Source organism: Brachyistius frenatus, unplaced genomic scaffold (genome assembly GCF_029030835.1).
Source record: "Brachyistius frenatus isolate BFR_SWC_R1_liver_20210118 unplaced genomic scaffold, ASM2903083v1 Contig_21, whole genome shotgun sequence".
Classification (NCBI taxonomy): Eukaryota; Metazoa; Chordata; class Actinopteri; family Embiotocidae; genus Brachyistius; species Brachyistius frenatus.
Genome location: NW_027210620.1, coordinates 3,680,080 through 3,695,006, shown reverse-complemented (window position 1 = coordinate 3,695,006; position 14,927 = coordinate 3,680,080). Strand labels below are relative to the sequence as shown.

General features: G+C 42.5%; 1 protein-coding gene across 2 annotated transcripts; it reads right to left on the bottom strand.

Annotated features, from left to right (window-relative positions):
• Positions 1–735: 735 nt before the first annotated feature.
• mbtps2 (membrane-bound transcription factor peptidase, site 2) lies at positions 736–14,318 on the bottom strand. 2 transcript variants are annotated; one of them, XM_069696427.1, is made up of 12 exons: positions 14,033–14,318; positions 13,400–13,548; positions 12,751–12,889; positions 11,810–11,913; positions 11,304–11,431; positions 8,630–8,748; positions 7,323–7,503; positions 6,210–6,316; positions 4,589–4,778; positions 4,142–4,217; positions 3,224–3,449; positions 736–1,096 (listed from the first exon to the last, which is right to left on the bottom strand). In XM_069696427.1, exons 1-11 carry the CDS (start codon positions 14,105–14,107, stop codon positions 3,227–3,229), a joined length of 1,491 nt encoding a protein of 496 aa, XP_069552528.1. In that variant the 5' UTR covers positions 14,108–14,318; the 3' UTR covers positions 736–1,096; positions 3,224–3,226. The 2 variants fall into 2 exon arrangements, with proteins under 2 accessions (XP_069552528.1, XP_069552526.1); XM_069696425.1 differs by lacking the exon at positions 736–1,096 and having other exon boundaries at positions 2,373–3,449; positions 14,033–14,317.
• Positions 14,319–14,927: the final 609 nt, after the last annotated feature.

Here is a 14,927-nt window from a genome sequence, read left to right as displayed (position 1 = left end):
CGGCGATTACAATAGATTAATCCGATGATGATGATGATGATGATGATGATGCCTGTAAAAACACATCAGGTGCTACGTTCTTCTTTCCTTCGAAGGCCGTGAGGTGGCGAGGACGGTGACACCACAGCTCCTGTGTTTTTTGGCCTCTAAACACCCCCACACCTCACCCCGTGGCTGCGGTCAGAAGTCTTTCTGCACGTGCCAATTAGGGTTTGGGGGCGTCGGCCACAGAGCCCTTATATAGTCGTGACTTCCTGTGGCACTAAAAACACCCATTCATCAAGCAGAAGTGCAGACCACAATACCATTGTTCACCACTGCGACTCACAATCACTCGTGTCCTGTTTACATCTCATTGTTTAAAATCTCAAGTGGGACCCCTTTTCTCACGTTCCGATTGGTCCTGCTCCCGTTTCAGCCTCTAATTTTTTTAGCCCCTCGGCAATCGAGTAAATCTCCACACTCAAGATATCTACAACACCGAATCTGTGGCAATGGGACAAAAGTTTGTTACGGGAAACGTTTTGGTCACCGTTCGGAGTTGGAGTTGTATCGACCAATCACGTTCGAGCTAAACAGTTTGTGTAAAGAGCAAATGAGGCAGAACCATAGACTACACAGTGAAGGAAATAATTATTTGATCCCTCGTCGATTTTGTAAGTTTGCCCACTGACAAAGAAATGAACGGTCTAAAATTGTAATGGTAGGTTTATTTTAACAGAAGCAGAATAAAAAAAACAATTTTTTTTTTAATCCAGAAAATCACATCATATAAAAGTTATAAACTGATTTGCATTTGATTGTTGGAAATAAGTATTTGATCCCCTAGCAACCAGCAAGTGGGATATCGATGATCATGAGAAAGTACTCGTCTTTATCCGTGTTCGAGCTGAATTTGAGCATTCAAATCGCAAGAGTTGAACCCCGCTTTCTCAACACGAGGCAGACAGCCCAGAGAGCATGCCTCCTCTGTTCCCCGTTGCCTCCCTTCCTCTTCATCCTCCCATGTCTGTGTACCCAAACATCCCTCCGGGCTGTCGAAGGCAGCGAGATAAGCAACAGACACACAAGTGTAAGAGGATACGAGCGAATCCACCTGCAGAGATTGGAAAAGAGAACATCGATCTTAGAGGCGCCTTATCCGAACCCCCGAACGCACAAACATCAAGGACGCCGAGTTCTGCGGTGAATGTACCCGACCCGACCCGACACGACCCCGTCCTCCCACGCGCTGCGCTAATTACGATGAAAGTCCCTGAAAAGGCACCGACTCCAACCTGCTGACGGAGGCGCGTGCTCATCTCCGGTAAACACACCTCCGCGGCCCGGGCCGAAGGCCGTTTCGGTATTTACACGTCTGCGGGAAACACCCTTCCAAATTACAAGGCGTCATCCGCCTTCGCTCACACACTCGGGAAGCGTAATCACCGCACGACTCCTCGACGACGCGGAGAAAGCGTCACGGCGGTTTGGAGCCGTCGCTAAAAGCGGAGAGCCCGTGTGCTTTTTGTTGAAGCGTCTGGGGGAAGACAATGTGCCGGGAAGATGTCGGGTGTAAAATTAGAAAAGGTGCTGCCAACACCAGACCCTTTTCCCACTTATTCAACCCTGGCGTGAACTTTTACCGGAGTACTTTCGGAAAAGCTATCGTATCACTACTGTCAAAGGTCGGAGTGCTTCGTCTCCCGCTGCCGGTGACCTATCAGAGGCCTCGTGTACAAAAAAAAAGAAACGTCAAAAATTAATTAAACTATTATAATGCAAAAAGACAGTTTCTAAAGTTTTAAATCACAATAATTTCTCTTTTTTTTTTTACTTTTAATTCTATTTTTCATGAATGTTTTGGGATTTCTTTAGTTCTCTTTCCTTTTAGTGTCCTGACTTTATTGTTTTATTTTATGTATGATTTTTCTGTGAGGCACTTTGTTTTTAATGCAAATAAAGTATAAAGTAGTTGATAAATAAAGTCTATTATTGACAATGTTTGTATTATTTAACATTATATTGTTCTTTTGGTTGTTTGTTTTGCTCTACTTATTGATCTTGTTCTATTGTAATGCTTAAACATGTCAGCAGCATGTAGAAGTAGTGGAGCTCATGTTCACTACTTTATATCTGGAAAAATACGTCATGGTTTATATACTGATCACTTTTTTGTCTGTAGATAAACAATAATCCAACTACTATGGCAGAAAAATGTAGTCGAGTATTTTCCACTGGGTGTAAAGTAAAACGAGGGGAAAACACTTAACACACAACGTCAATCAAAAGGTAAAATGAGCGTCTGTGACAGGCCAAAAACAAAAACTAGCAAAAATAACCAAAACGGGGAATAAAACTAATTCACTAATTAACCAGCTTGAAAAAGAGCATTTAAATGAAAATCAGTCCTTTATTCCACAATTTTGACAAATCAACATTTACCACCAGGTCGCAGACAGTGTGAGGCCGAGAGAATAAAAACGACGATAAAGAAATAAAGAAAGTCCTTTTTCCTGCCGCAATGCCCGAGGAAGAGAAAGACACTTGATTGGACTGAATACATGTGCAGGATTTGACCCACCGTCAAACAAAGCTGAAACAGACAGAAGTCCTTTTAGTCCGCTGAATAATTCATGTGTTTGCGTGAACATGAAAATTAGGTAGAACATTTTTTTTTCCCAGCAGTGATGAGGAGAAGGTCAAGATATTGCCATGCGTTCGTTCAGCGAGAAAATGAAGGCTTTTTAAAGTTGTTGTTTTTTTTCGTTTTTTTTTTCATTTTGTTTGTCCAAAGACAAGACGCACTGGATTCATTTAGTCAAGACACACGCCGTCCTGTTGAAACGGGAACAAACAACATTTTAGAATCAAAACAACAAAAAAACAATCCAAGATGTTTTTTCCCCGCTCAGACTTTAAAACACAAACGCAAGACGGATAGTAAAATGTGTGCGGTCTTTGTAAACAGTCAACGTGGGTCAGTGCATTATTTACTTCATATGTGTGCTTTTTTTTTTTTTTTTTTTTTTTTTTTGTATCTGTGGCGGCAACGCGGTGGAAGAAAGTCGTCGTATATTTCCAAGGAGGTCCAGTAACGGATCAAAAGGCATCAGTCTCCAGAAAAAGCAGGAGGTTGTGCGGCTGGGTGGCGCGGTCAGTCCCAGCGCGTGATCACAGTTTAAACGGTCCACACGTCCCGAGACGGCGTCTCTCAGTCCCGCGTGGGCGTCGTTTCATTTACCTGCTACCGCGCCGTGACCATCCACAGGCCCAGCGCCACGTTGGCCGCCAGCAGGGCGCTGCCCGCCAGCAGCAGGAAGAAGCCGATCAGCTCGCGCTTCTGACGGTCTGTCACCACGGAAACCAGCGTGGCCTCCAGCAGGGCGTTCAGCATCCACTGGCCGTCCAGGGCGAAGCACGGCACGGAGTTGACGACCGCTAACGCGCCGGAGAGGGAAACCACGTATCTGAGAGGGCGGCGCGGCTCAGGACGAACAAAGCGGCCGTTCACAGACACGTTTCATACAGAAATACAGAATTAATGTGGATTTGTTGACGTGACGATATCATTTTGACATCTAAACAAAAATATTTTCTTGAATTATTTATCTAACTTTGCATTTATTTATATTTATAACCATATAGAGTTCTATTTAATACTAGTTCGGCAGCCAAAGCTTGAAAGCAAGATGGAAAGCCAGCAGGCACAGCGTGGCCTAGAATAATCTATTATTTATTATTTTCCGGTGGTATAAAACAATAATTCATAATGATATAATTAATTAAAGAGGCGCAACTGGTACCTCGACAAGTAGTAGAAAATGGATGGGTATATTAACCACCTGAAAATATGTTGTTGGTAGAGTTCCACAGAGAAGCTTAAGAGAGGAGAGAAGAGGAGATAATAATAATAATAATAATAATAATAATAATACGACTATATTAAGGTAATTTTTGTTGCTTAAAATGACAACAAATATCTTCTTACTGAAATAAAGACTACAAATGAAACCCTGTAAAAAGTGTGAAATATGGGAACTTTGAAAGTGGCATTGGTTTAAATTTTGTGTAACAAGAGTAGCCTTCGACTTCTCTGGAGCCACGTCTTTATACGTCCCGACAACGACTGGATCCGAGCGCTTCAAACACCAAAGGATACTTGCAGAAGGTCTCCAAGAAGACGGGCAGATCGAGGTGGAGGAAGCCGAAGCGAGGGACAAAGTTGGTCAGACTGACTGGAAAAGAGACGACACGGGAGACGGAGAAGGTCACTCAACACTTCATGAATCCGTCTTAGAGGTAAACAGACGAGACAGCGAGCCTCTTTCCCCGGAGAGTCGGCTTAACACCGTGAACAGCAATTACACGGATGGTAGGGATTCAAGCTGAGGGCTTTACTTAAAGGGTGGGAAAAAACAAAAAGTATCTTGTTCGAGGTTTTAAACTGAAAATGCAAAATTTCATGACTCAAAATCAACCTCCAAATGTTCAACAGACGTTTGCTCTATCTAATTATTTTTTTCCTACAGTTTCAAACTCGGCAGTAAAACACAATGATTGACACAAAAAAAAAAAAAGAAGAAAAAAAAAACGTGCGCGTACGTACCGGCGTGCTGCAGGTGCGGCGGATACCCCACGAACAGCATGTGCGTGTTGGGAGGGTGCGTGACGCGGATGAAGCGAGTCTGGTTTTCCAGAGACGGCGTGACGCAGACGTGGGAGTGCGCGGGACAGTCGCCGTCGGTGCGACACACTTGCGTCCCCGTCACCATCTTGCGCACCGGCATGCAGGCGAACTGCAGACAAGAGACCAAACACAGGAAATGAGACCAGGAGAGCTCGCTCTCTCTAACAATGCTCAACTGATATGGCTATGTTGTCTTTTTCTTTTCTTTTTTTATTGTTTGTTTTTCTGTTCTTTGGTCCCATTCACAATTTCTATCATCTTGTTTAGAGTGTTTGTTTTTTTATGTCGCCACCGTCTGTTCCTTCACGCCGACCTGTTTATAAAAAAGCTGTTGTAGAAAATCATTTCATGTGGCAGCAAAGATAAACCAAGATTATTTCTCCTGTATTTTACATTTACTTTATCCAAGTGGCTTTTACTACGTCATGACCGATCTGGGAAAGTCTGCTTCTAAACTTTAGTTAGTTTGCATCTGAACTCCTGGAACAAAATACAGAATCTCCTTAAAATCAATTCACTTCCTCGGTTCACAAATTTCCTGAAGCTGCATTTTAAATCTCCAAACCGGTACTTGTAAATTGTTTGATATAACTGTACTTTTTAATCTGTTTCATCTACTCAAACTACATAACTTATAATTTAATGCTTCTCATGTAACCTTCTTATTTGATCTTTTTGTTGATTTGAATTCATCTTTCAGGTTAATCTTCCTTCATCTGACAGTAAATTATTTAACTAGAAGCTCGACTGTGGTTACGATCTCATCTCGGTCAACTTGTCTTATCGCTGCGAGAGTATTAATAAAGCTTGAATGAATGAATTGTTTAGCTTCATGTATATTCATCAGTTTAGCGTCAACAGCCTTGATGCCTTCCAGTTAATCCGAACCTCTTCCCATCAGGCAGCGTTCCACGTTTACAGCTGATGAGAACAACGACGGGACAAAAGGTGAAAGCTGCCGCTCTGTTAAGCAGCTGCTTCAGTGCACAAAGAGGCTGATGACGGGCAGAACTGAGACATTAAAATAAGCACATGAATTTGGATGTGACTGTCCTGACAGCCAAGAGATCAGACATGAAGCGGATCCAGAAATACATCATGCAAGCGTCCCACGTGGTTTACTCACACTTCTGTGGGGGGAAACATTTAAAAAAAAAAAATCTGATCCGAGGCGGAAAAACAAGATCAGATTTGAGCCTCTTCAGCTCATAATGTGAACATCCTGGATTCCTGTGACAGATGACACCTTTATAAAACTGGAGCGAAAAAGTAGAAGTGGTGCTGTTTGAAAGACAAAAGATGCTCACAACACGGCTCTTTGTTCACTGATAAATACATTTAAAAACAAAGTGGCAAAAACTTTTGCACAGCACTGTAGCTTCAAGTTTTTTCTGATCCTGAACAAAAATAAAAGGAAGTGAAGGGAATTAAGGAAGGAATATAAATATGTCTGACTGTCTGAAAGGGGTTGGAGACCTGCTGTCATGATGCATCAGCCACAAAAAGCTCCTGACTGTCTGTCTGTCTGTCAGTGTGTCACCTCTCTGTCTTTGCTGCTCCTCCCCTGTGGTTTCATGTAGGTGAAGCAGAGGTCCGTCAGGCTGTTGTTGCTGCAGCAGTCCATCGTTCCATCCAAACGTTTGTAAGCTGCAAGAGAAAGAAAGAAAGAAAGAAAGAAAGAAAGAAAGAAAGAAAGAAAGAAAGAAAGAAAGAAAGAAAGAAAGAAAGAAAGAAAGAAAGAAAGAAAGAAAGAAAGAAAGAAAGAAAGAAAGAAAGAAGATTTAACGGAGGAGACTGAAAATGTACCGCAAGCTCTGAAAACACGACTTTCAGATGGCAGGTTGAAAAATCACAAGAGTGCCACGCACGTCATCGTATACTAGTTTATAAATGACCTTGCAGATTGCTGATAACATCATTAACCTGTTGTTTTTCCACGTGAACTGTTATCTTGTTTGAGATGAAACTGAGGCTTCTACTACGAATTATTTGTATTATCTATGAATCTGATGAGAAAAAAAAAGCCTCAGTGATGCCTTTGATTTGTATGTTTGTACAACCAACCACCAAAACATTAAATCTTTTTTTTAACGGATTATCATGTGTCAAATAAAAAAACAAAACAGCAAATCCTCACATCTAGGAAGCTGGACTCGCAGAATATTTTGTATTAATGATGGAAGAAATGGCTGAAAAACGACTGAGCAAGAATCAAAATAAATGTACTTCATGATCTGTCAATGAAATTCTGGGATATTAATTAAAAGAAATTAAGCCATTCAGACTTTATTGCTGAATCAAGTGTCCCACTAGAGTAATTATAGACCACGGAGAAGCAACAGGAGCTCTGATTGGCCAGCTGTTGAGCTCTAACCTTCCACAGGAGGTGACAGCTGGCCAATCGGAGCTCCTGTAGCTACTCTGTGGGTGTGACCTCATTTCAGCTTTAAGCGGCTCATTGTAGTGAAGACGCAATAAAAAAAACAATAAAAAACAAACAAATTAAATATAAATTAATAATAGGGATGTGGCCATTTGTGAAGTGATTATGAATAATAATAATAATTAAAAAAAAGCCTTCAGAGACACAAGGATGAGGAAATAAAGCACGATTTGTATTTCTTTCATTAGAAGTAGCGTCTCCTGCACCCACCTCGTCCGTGAGCCCAGCTGGGCTGCAGGCTGGCGACGGGGACGCAGTATCCGGTCTGCGGGGTGTGAGAGAGGTGAGACAGGCAGCTGGTCCAGTCCTCCACTCCCCCGACGGGACAGTCCTCCAGGCCCGTCACGATGTCCCCGACCGACAGACCCCGGGGACCGTCAGCTGCAGAGCCCTTGGAAAACGACATAAAAAAAAATAAAAATAAGTAAAAACTCTGTTCAAATGTGGCAATAGGTCGACTGATGCTTCGATCCTTTACGAAACCGGCAGTCGTTGGGAAACTCTTGAGTAAGACACACGGACTGATAAAAAACAGTCTTGATTTGTCAACTGCTGCCGGCGACTTCTTGAGCAACAGAATACTTCAACAAATAACTCCCAACGGAGGCTGAAGTGTTTCAGCTTAAAAAGGACAACTTAGTGATTTTTCTATGGTTTTTTTTCTTAAAGTCAACAAGCAAAGCTGTTTGTGTGTGTTGAAGATGGAAAATAGAAGTTCATTGAAAATAAAATGATGGCTTTATGTAGGACTAGGAAATATACTTATAATAATACTTGTAAATATGGGGCCGATTTTTGGGCCTCGATCACAGTTTTTAGAGGCATTCTAATAAATAAATGAAGAGATTCATTTTGTTGTCACAATAATATTATTGTGGCGTTATTTTCAAAGAAGTGTCTACAATTTTATGCAGTTTTATAAAGTTGACTTCTTCATTTCTTTCGTCGCACCAAATTACAATGAAATACTCCTCCCTCTCTCTCCGTGTGCTACAGCGGCTCATTTTTTTCCTCCTCCTCTTCCTCCTTTCTTCTTCTTCTTCTATTGTTTAATGGGAGATGACACGCAGAAAGTGTGATCCGTGGTTTGGTTCAGTTCGATCCGGACCGGGGCCACCTCGTGGGGTCGGGACCGAGTGTCGGTCCTTTGGTTTCGAGTTTCCTGTCACACCTGCTATTTTGGTTCAGACCAAACAAGGTAGGTGTGAAAGCACCCTGCGTTTACTCCTCCGAGCCAAAGAGCTCCACTGAGTGTGTTTACTGCAGCGAGTGTGTGGTAGGACATGTGTTTTTGTTCTAAGTATCCCGTTTGTGTGTTTGTGCATGTAAACCAGTCTTTACAGCTGAATTAAATTATCCTGCTGCTGCCCGAAGCTTCAGATTAGACACGTCTGTGCTACCGATCTGCTTTCAGCGGGGGAGGGGGGAGGAGAAAAAAAGAAAGAAGGAGAATCAATCTATTTCCCAAACTAATCGAATTATTCCTTTAAAGTTATATATATCGCTACAGCACTGACCTGCACAACTTCGGTGACCAGCGCCCCGCCTCCGGTGGAGTACACGGGAAACAGGAAAACAGGCAGCAGGAAGAGGAAGGCTAACGCTGCCACGCACAGAACAAAATTATGCCACACACCTGCAGGGAGAAAAAAAATAAAATAAGAAAAATCAATCCAAATTCAATCGAATGTTTTGTTTTTGCGCCGACTTTTCAAAAACCCTGATTTAAAACGACAGGTTTCATCATAGTTCAGGTCTTTCGTACGACAGCAGCGGCTGGAATCGTACTTCTGTGAACAAATGAAGTGGAGATCTTCCCGAGTTTAAATACAAACTTCACTCTTTAAGTTTCTGTGCTGATCTGCAGCAACACAGCAAAAAAAAAAAAAGACCCCGAGAACATCTTAAAGGGATTTGCCAACGTCAAATATGAACGGGGGGGGGAAACCTGTTTAATATGTTTTAAAATGAGGAACTTATACTTTAACATGGCTGCAAATCTTTATTATCGACTAGATTTATTTGGTTTTTTTTATTGATTGCTTAATCAAGACGCTTTAAAATGTCTCTTTTGGTTCAGCTAACAGTCCAAAACCCCCCAAAAAATATTCAGTTTACCTTCATAGAAAATTAAGAAAACCAGAAAAAAAATTCACAGTAGAGAAGCTTCATTTCTGCTTAAAAGACGACTTGAAATGTAAATAACAGATGAAATAGCTTTGTATTAACAGAAAACAAGCAATAAAAGCATTTATAGAAGTTTTTTAATGGATATTAAAAGAGAAACTCTTGATTTTTCTGCTGTGCCGCCACTTTATCAGATGATAAAAAAAAAAGTCTATTTATTCCTTTCAAAGTCCACAAGTACGGCGGAAAACTTTCACGAAGGCGGGAGCAACTAAAACATCAACAGTCTGGATCGCTCCGTGTAAAACAGCTGTTTACATGTTTACATGTTCACCACGCGTGCTGCGACTGGAGGATGTCGTGGCTCAACGATAACCACCGCTCACTAAAGAAAATAACCGTCTGCGACATCTCAATTATACGAGAAGACTCGGAGTCAGCCTCCGGGGGGAGAAAAAAAAAAAACACGCGGGCGGAAACGTCTCGTCGCCTTGACGAGGTCAAATCACCGCGGGGTTTTTTTTTTTTTATTCCTGAAACAGGTCAGGAGATATTTTGAGGAAAATATTGGAAGGAGGAAAATAGAAACTTCTAAAAAGGTGCTTCGTCCTAAATCAAAGAAAAGAGGGTTTTATTTTCTGACATACAGGAAAAAACAAAAAAAAAACAGTTGCATTTATATCGGTTATTTTAAACAAACAATTAAAGTTGCATGTCCTTTCTTTACAGGAATAAATAACAAACATGTTATGTCAGAACCCCCCTCCCCCTCCTCCCCCGCATACAGGGAGACAGACAGAGAGAGAAATAAATAAACGCAGCACGCCGTTATGTCACCACCACCTGATGGGAGGATGATCTCCCTCCCTCCCTCCCCATCTCTCTCTCACTCTCTCTCTCTCCCTCCCTCTCTATCTCTCTGTCTGTCTCCCTCCCTCCTTCTCTCTCTCTCCCTCCCTCCCTCTGCCTTTCTTGAAAGAAAAGCCTGGAGGAGTTTTTTTGCTTTTTCTTCCCACCACTAAAGATGCAGGTTGGTTTCACAGCAGCTCATCGCTGCCCTCTAAAGGCTGCAAATATCCGACAGCCTGCGTTATCGTCAGCCTCTGAAAAACATCATCCAAGCGGTGGAAGAAGTCCTCTAACTCTTTTTTTGTATTTCATACCTCTACTTTACCACTCAGATACCGTATTTAGTAAAACTCATTTTTACTCCACATCATTAATTTGGCAGCTTTCAAAATAATATCCTATAATAATGTCAAAATATCCTTCCAATAGTCATTTAATGATCGTCAAAGGTTTTATTTTCTTAAATAAAAGTGGAGAAAAAAAATCTGACAATGCAGTGAGAATATTTCAACCTATTTTCAATGCACTTTTAATGTGGTTTTTTTTTTTGTATGTGGAATAACAGTAGAAACTGACAGAGACTCCAACGTGAAGACAAACTAAATAAAATCTACACAAAGAACAATTCAAATTCTCTCAAGTAACCAAAACAAATCATTAAACAACACGTGTGTAACATAAACCCGATTATTAAACAAACTTAATGCATGAATGAACCAACAGTGACATCATACTGTCCAAAGGCAGGAACTTTTTACAGCGGGCTCAACTGATTTATGTCTGCGATTTAACCAAAGACTTGTTTTAACGTCTCTTTCTTTCTCTGTGAGATTCATAAAATACTGCATCTGCAGTAATTTGTATGTTATGCTACCCGACCGCTTTCCAAATCGAAAACCTGCTCTTCGCTTCTGCACCAGACTGCAGTGAAAAACACAGTTTACTGCTCACCTACGATGGCAGACATCAGTCCCGTCCACGCATGACTAACTGCCGCCACTTCAATTCATTACACTCTAATCTTCTTAATTGCAGTGAAATGATTTGACGAGATGCAGCCGCCATAAAGCTCCTCGGAGTGACCCGCCAACGACAAAATAAAATTTGATTAATAGCCGTGATCACATCAGCTGGCAAAAATAATCTGGCGGCCGTAACGGGTTGGTGAACAGACTTGGATTGGGGGAAGATAAACAAATAAATAAAGAGTTTTACCAGCACAGAAGATGCGGAGCTGCTGAGTCGGCGATATGAGGTTGAGGTGAGTGGTGAAGAGGTCCACGAACGCACCGGGATACAGCACGAAAACAAATATCCCGAAGCCGTTCACTCGCACCTGCTCCCTGCGGGACGAGAAAGAAAAAAAACAAAAACACATTTCACGTTAAAAGATGCAACAAGAGATTTCAAAAGAGAAAACAAAGACGTTTAACGTCGGCGTGGACCGGAGAAACTCCAGAGGTGAAAAATAACAGCGTAATAGTCCTGTCTGGGATTTTAAATACGCAAAATAAAAAACTTTTTGAAGTGAAATTAGAATCCAACAACCTGGAAAAACATGGAAACCTCCTGAAAAACACGCAAGTGGGCGACTTGTAGGATCTATTTGTCAAATTCATCCTATAGTGTCCCCAAAACAGAAAAATATCCCCCCCCCGCCCGCCCCGCCCCCCTGGTCTTCATGGTAACCCCACAGCGTTACGGTGCAACCGTTGTGTTACCTCAGTGCTGCCACGGCGTGGCCCAGCTCGTGTATGATGCCGCTGAGCAGCAGGGCGATGAAGAAGTAGGCCAGCTGACTGGTGGGCAGGTTGACGCCCGGGACCTGCAGACACGCCGGAGAGCAGAACAACAAACACAACGTGAACACAAGCAGCTCGTCCTCGGGGGGGGGGGGGGAGAACAGCTCGACTTTTTTTTAATGAGGGTATTTTCATCCTCTAAGAAGAAGACATTTAAACCGTGTTGTAAAATGTTGCCTTGCACACACTCTTTATATTAATTGTTTTGTGTTTTTGCTGAAGCTGCGGTGGTGTTTTTCTGTCTGGTCAGCAGTTTTTTCTACCGCTGGCAGCGTCGAGCGTGATTTTTTTTTTTTTTTTTTTTTTATATTCTGCCGCTCCCGGCTCGGGGAGGGTCTCAGGATATAAATGGCCTGCTAATAGCTTCCCATGAATCACCTGCAGAGGGTCCTCGGTAGGAAGGAGCGGGGAGGTGCTATAGTCCTCACATTAATTCAATTACATTTTATTTATATAGCCCCAAATCACAACACAGGTTATTTCACGGCACTTTAACACATTAAAGTTCTTACAGCAGAACTTTATAGATTCACACAGAGAAACCCAACAATTCAACAATTCCCACATAAACTAAGAGGGGAAAAAAACCTCCTCTTTAAGGGAGAAAAACCTCCAACAAAGGGAAGAAAAACTCCCTTTTAACAGGAAGAAACCTCCGACAGAACCAGGCTCAGAGGTGGGCGGAGCATCTGCATCTCATTTTCTCAGGATTTGTATACATTTTCAAGTTAAATCTCTGAACCCTGAGCACAGAGAAGAAGCATGCAAAACTTAAGCGTATTTAAATTCTCATGAAGTTGATATGGCGCCCTTATGAAAAAAAAAAACACAAAAAAAAACCCCGAAGAAGCTCAACGCACCACCACCTGCAGGGCCTGCTGAACTCCGACCCGGGGGTTTTCCGTCGTCATCTGGGCGACCGTCTGCTGCAGCGTCTTGACCAGCAGCACCACCGATCCCAGCATGGCGGCGATACCGAACACCAGACCGCTGCTGAACCTGGAGGCAGGACGCAAGGACGGACGTTTAGATCGGACTTTTATAAAACGAGATAAACCAAAACAAACGCCGGCGCCGAAAAGAACGCCCGCACCTGGGGAAGTCGAAGAGTGAACGGTGGAGGTTTATTTTTATTTTTTTTTTAAACCACGTGTTTATATAGTCAATCAGGTATATTTTTTAACTACGCAGCGATAATGACGCGTCGCACATCCATCATCGATACCCGCTTCATCCTGAACAGGGTCACGGGGAGCCTGTCCCAGCTCACTTTGGACACGTAGAGACGGACGGACAAACAAAGACCAGTCACGCTCTCGTTCGCGCCCGACGGCAATTTTGTAGAGTCGGCGATTAAACCCGAGATGCACGTTTTTCGGACGGCGGGAGGGAAGCCGGAGAACCCGGAGGGAAGCCGGAGAACCCGGAGGGAAGCCGACGCCGGATTCGAACCCGGGACCTTTCCCACTGCGACGACCGACGCTCTGGTGACGCGGCGTGAATCCGTACCACAGGTAGAGGGCTCGGGGGTTGATGCGGGCGCAGTAGGCGAACAGCCGGTTGAACATGGTGGTCTGCCATCTCACGTGGAACGGGGACACCATGAAGCCTCGGCTGGCGAGCCACGACTCGTATCTGATCCGGTGCGTCGAGGACGTCTTGCAGGACGGAAACAACAACAACAACAACAACAACAAAATTACATCCACAGTAATGTTGTAACGAAAAGCTGTGATTTCCTTTGGTGTTTTTTTTGTTGTTGTTTTTTTTTAGTATCCACAAATTTGAGCCAAATTTGAACATGTGTTAAATTAACCTGAATTAAAACATCCAGGAGGGATCATAAACATATCGGTGTCATATTACTTTTCTTTTTGGAGGGTGTCTGAATGACCATTTTTAACCAGACTGCTACTACAGTTGCTCACATTCATTTCACAGATTTTCTTTTTTTTTTTGGTTTAAGCCTCAAAAACGTCTTCACCGGGGGGGACATGGGGGGGACGGGGACATGGGAGGACACCATAAATAAATGGACATTTATTACACGGCCTCTCCTGCCGCTGCTAAAAAAAAAAAATCACACAATAAATGCAGACGGCCTGTTCAAAACGAGAAATATAAGAAGTGGGAAATATTCACCCGGAGCAGCGTGTCGGCCAGATAGACGGCGCACCAGCCCGCCATCACGACCACCAGCAGGGACACGGGGATCATGGTGCCGCGGTCACTGGGCTCTCCAAACCGAACCGGGCCGCCTACATCACGTCCTCCGGTCCCCCTCCCCTCCCCTCGCCGCCGTTTAACACACGCACAAAGTTAGTCGCCGTTATTCGCCTTTTAAAAACCCCGGCAGTGAAACGTCTCCATGTCTAAAAGAGAGACCGCAGGATTTATATTTTTTATTTTTTCAGGAGATGTTATGACTGGAAAAAAAAAAGCGTCAACATACACTTCCGGTTTCTTCGTTCTCTTCTTCTTCTTTTTTTTTTTAACCAAATAAGCGCGCTACCGCCACCACGCGTTGAACTCCAGCATAATCTTTGTATAATTTTCAGCTGTAGCGTTTTTAATCGAAATATTTTAAAAGGTAGACTAACTATATAGGCTCAAAGTCAAATTATTATTTTACTCTGATTTATTCTCATGATTTTGACTGTTCTGTGTCTTTGCACAATCTTTTTTTTTTTTTTTTTTTTACAGTTCTCCTTTTTCAAATCTGTAACAATAATTTAAAAAAATATTAAAAACCACAGCCTTATCAAAAGATTAGTCTGGTTGTTTAAAAAAGAGAAAGGAAGAAAGCTAGCATCCATAGGCTAGCAAATACCATTTGTAGGGTAGCGACAAGAGTCCATAAGGTCGGCACTAAAATTCCTAAGTTAGAGACCAGCAGGATTTCTTTCTTTTGACTGACTGACGATTGAAAAAATATATATATAGTGGAGTCATTTTACTAATCACAAGTTTTCAGTGTGTTGCGACAGAAAGAAAATAAAGCAATTTGATGAAACACAACTTTAAAAGACCACAATAA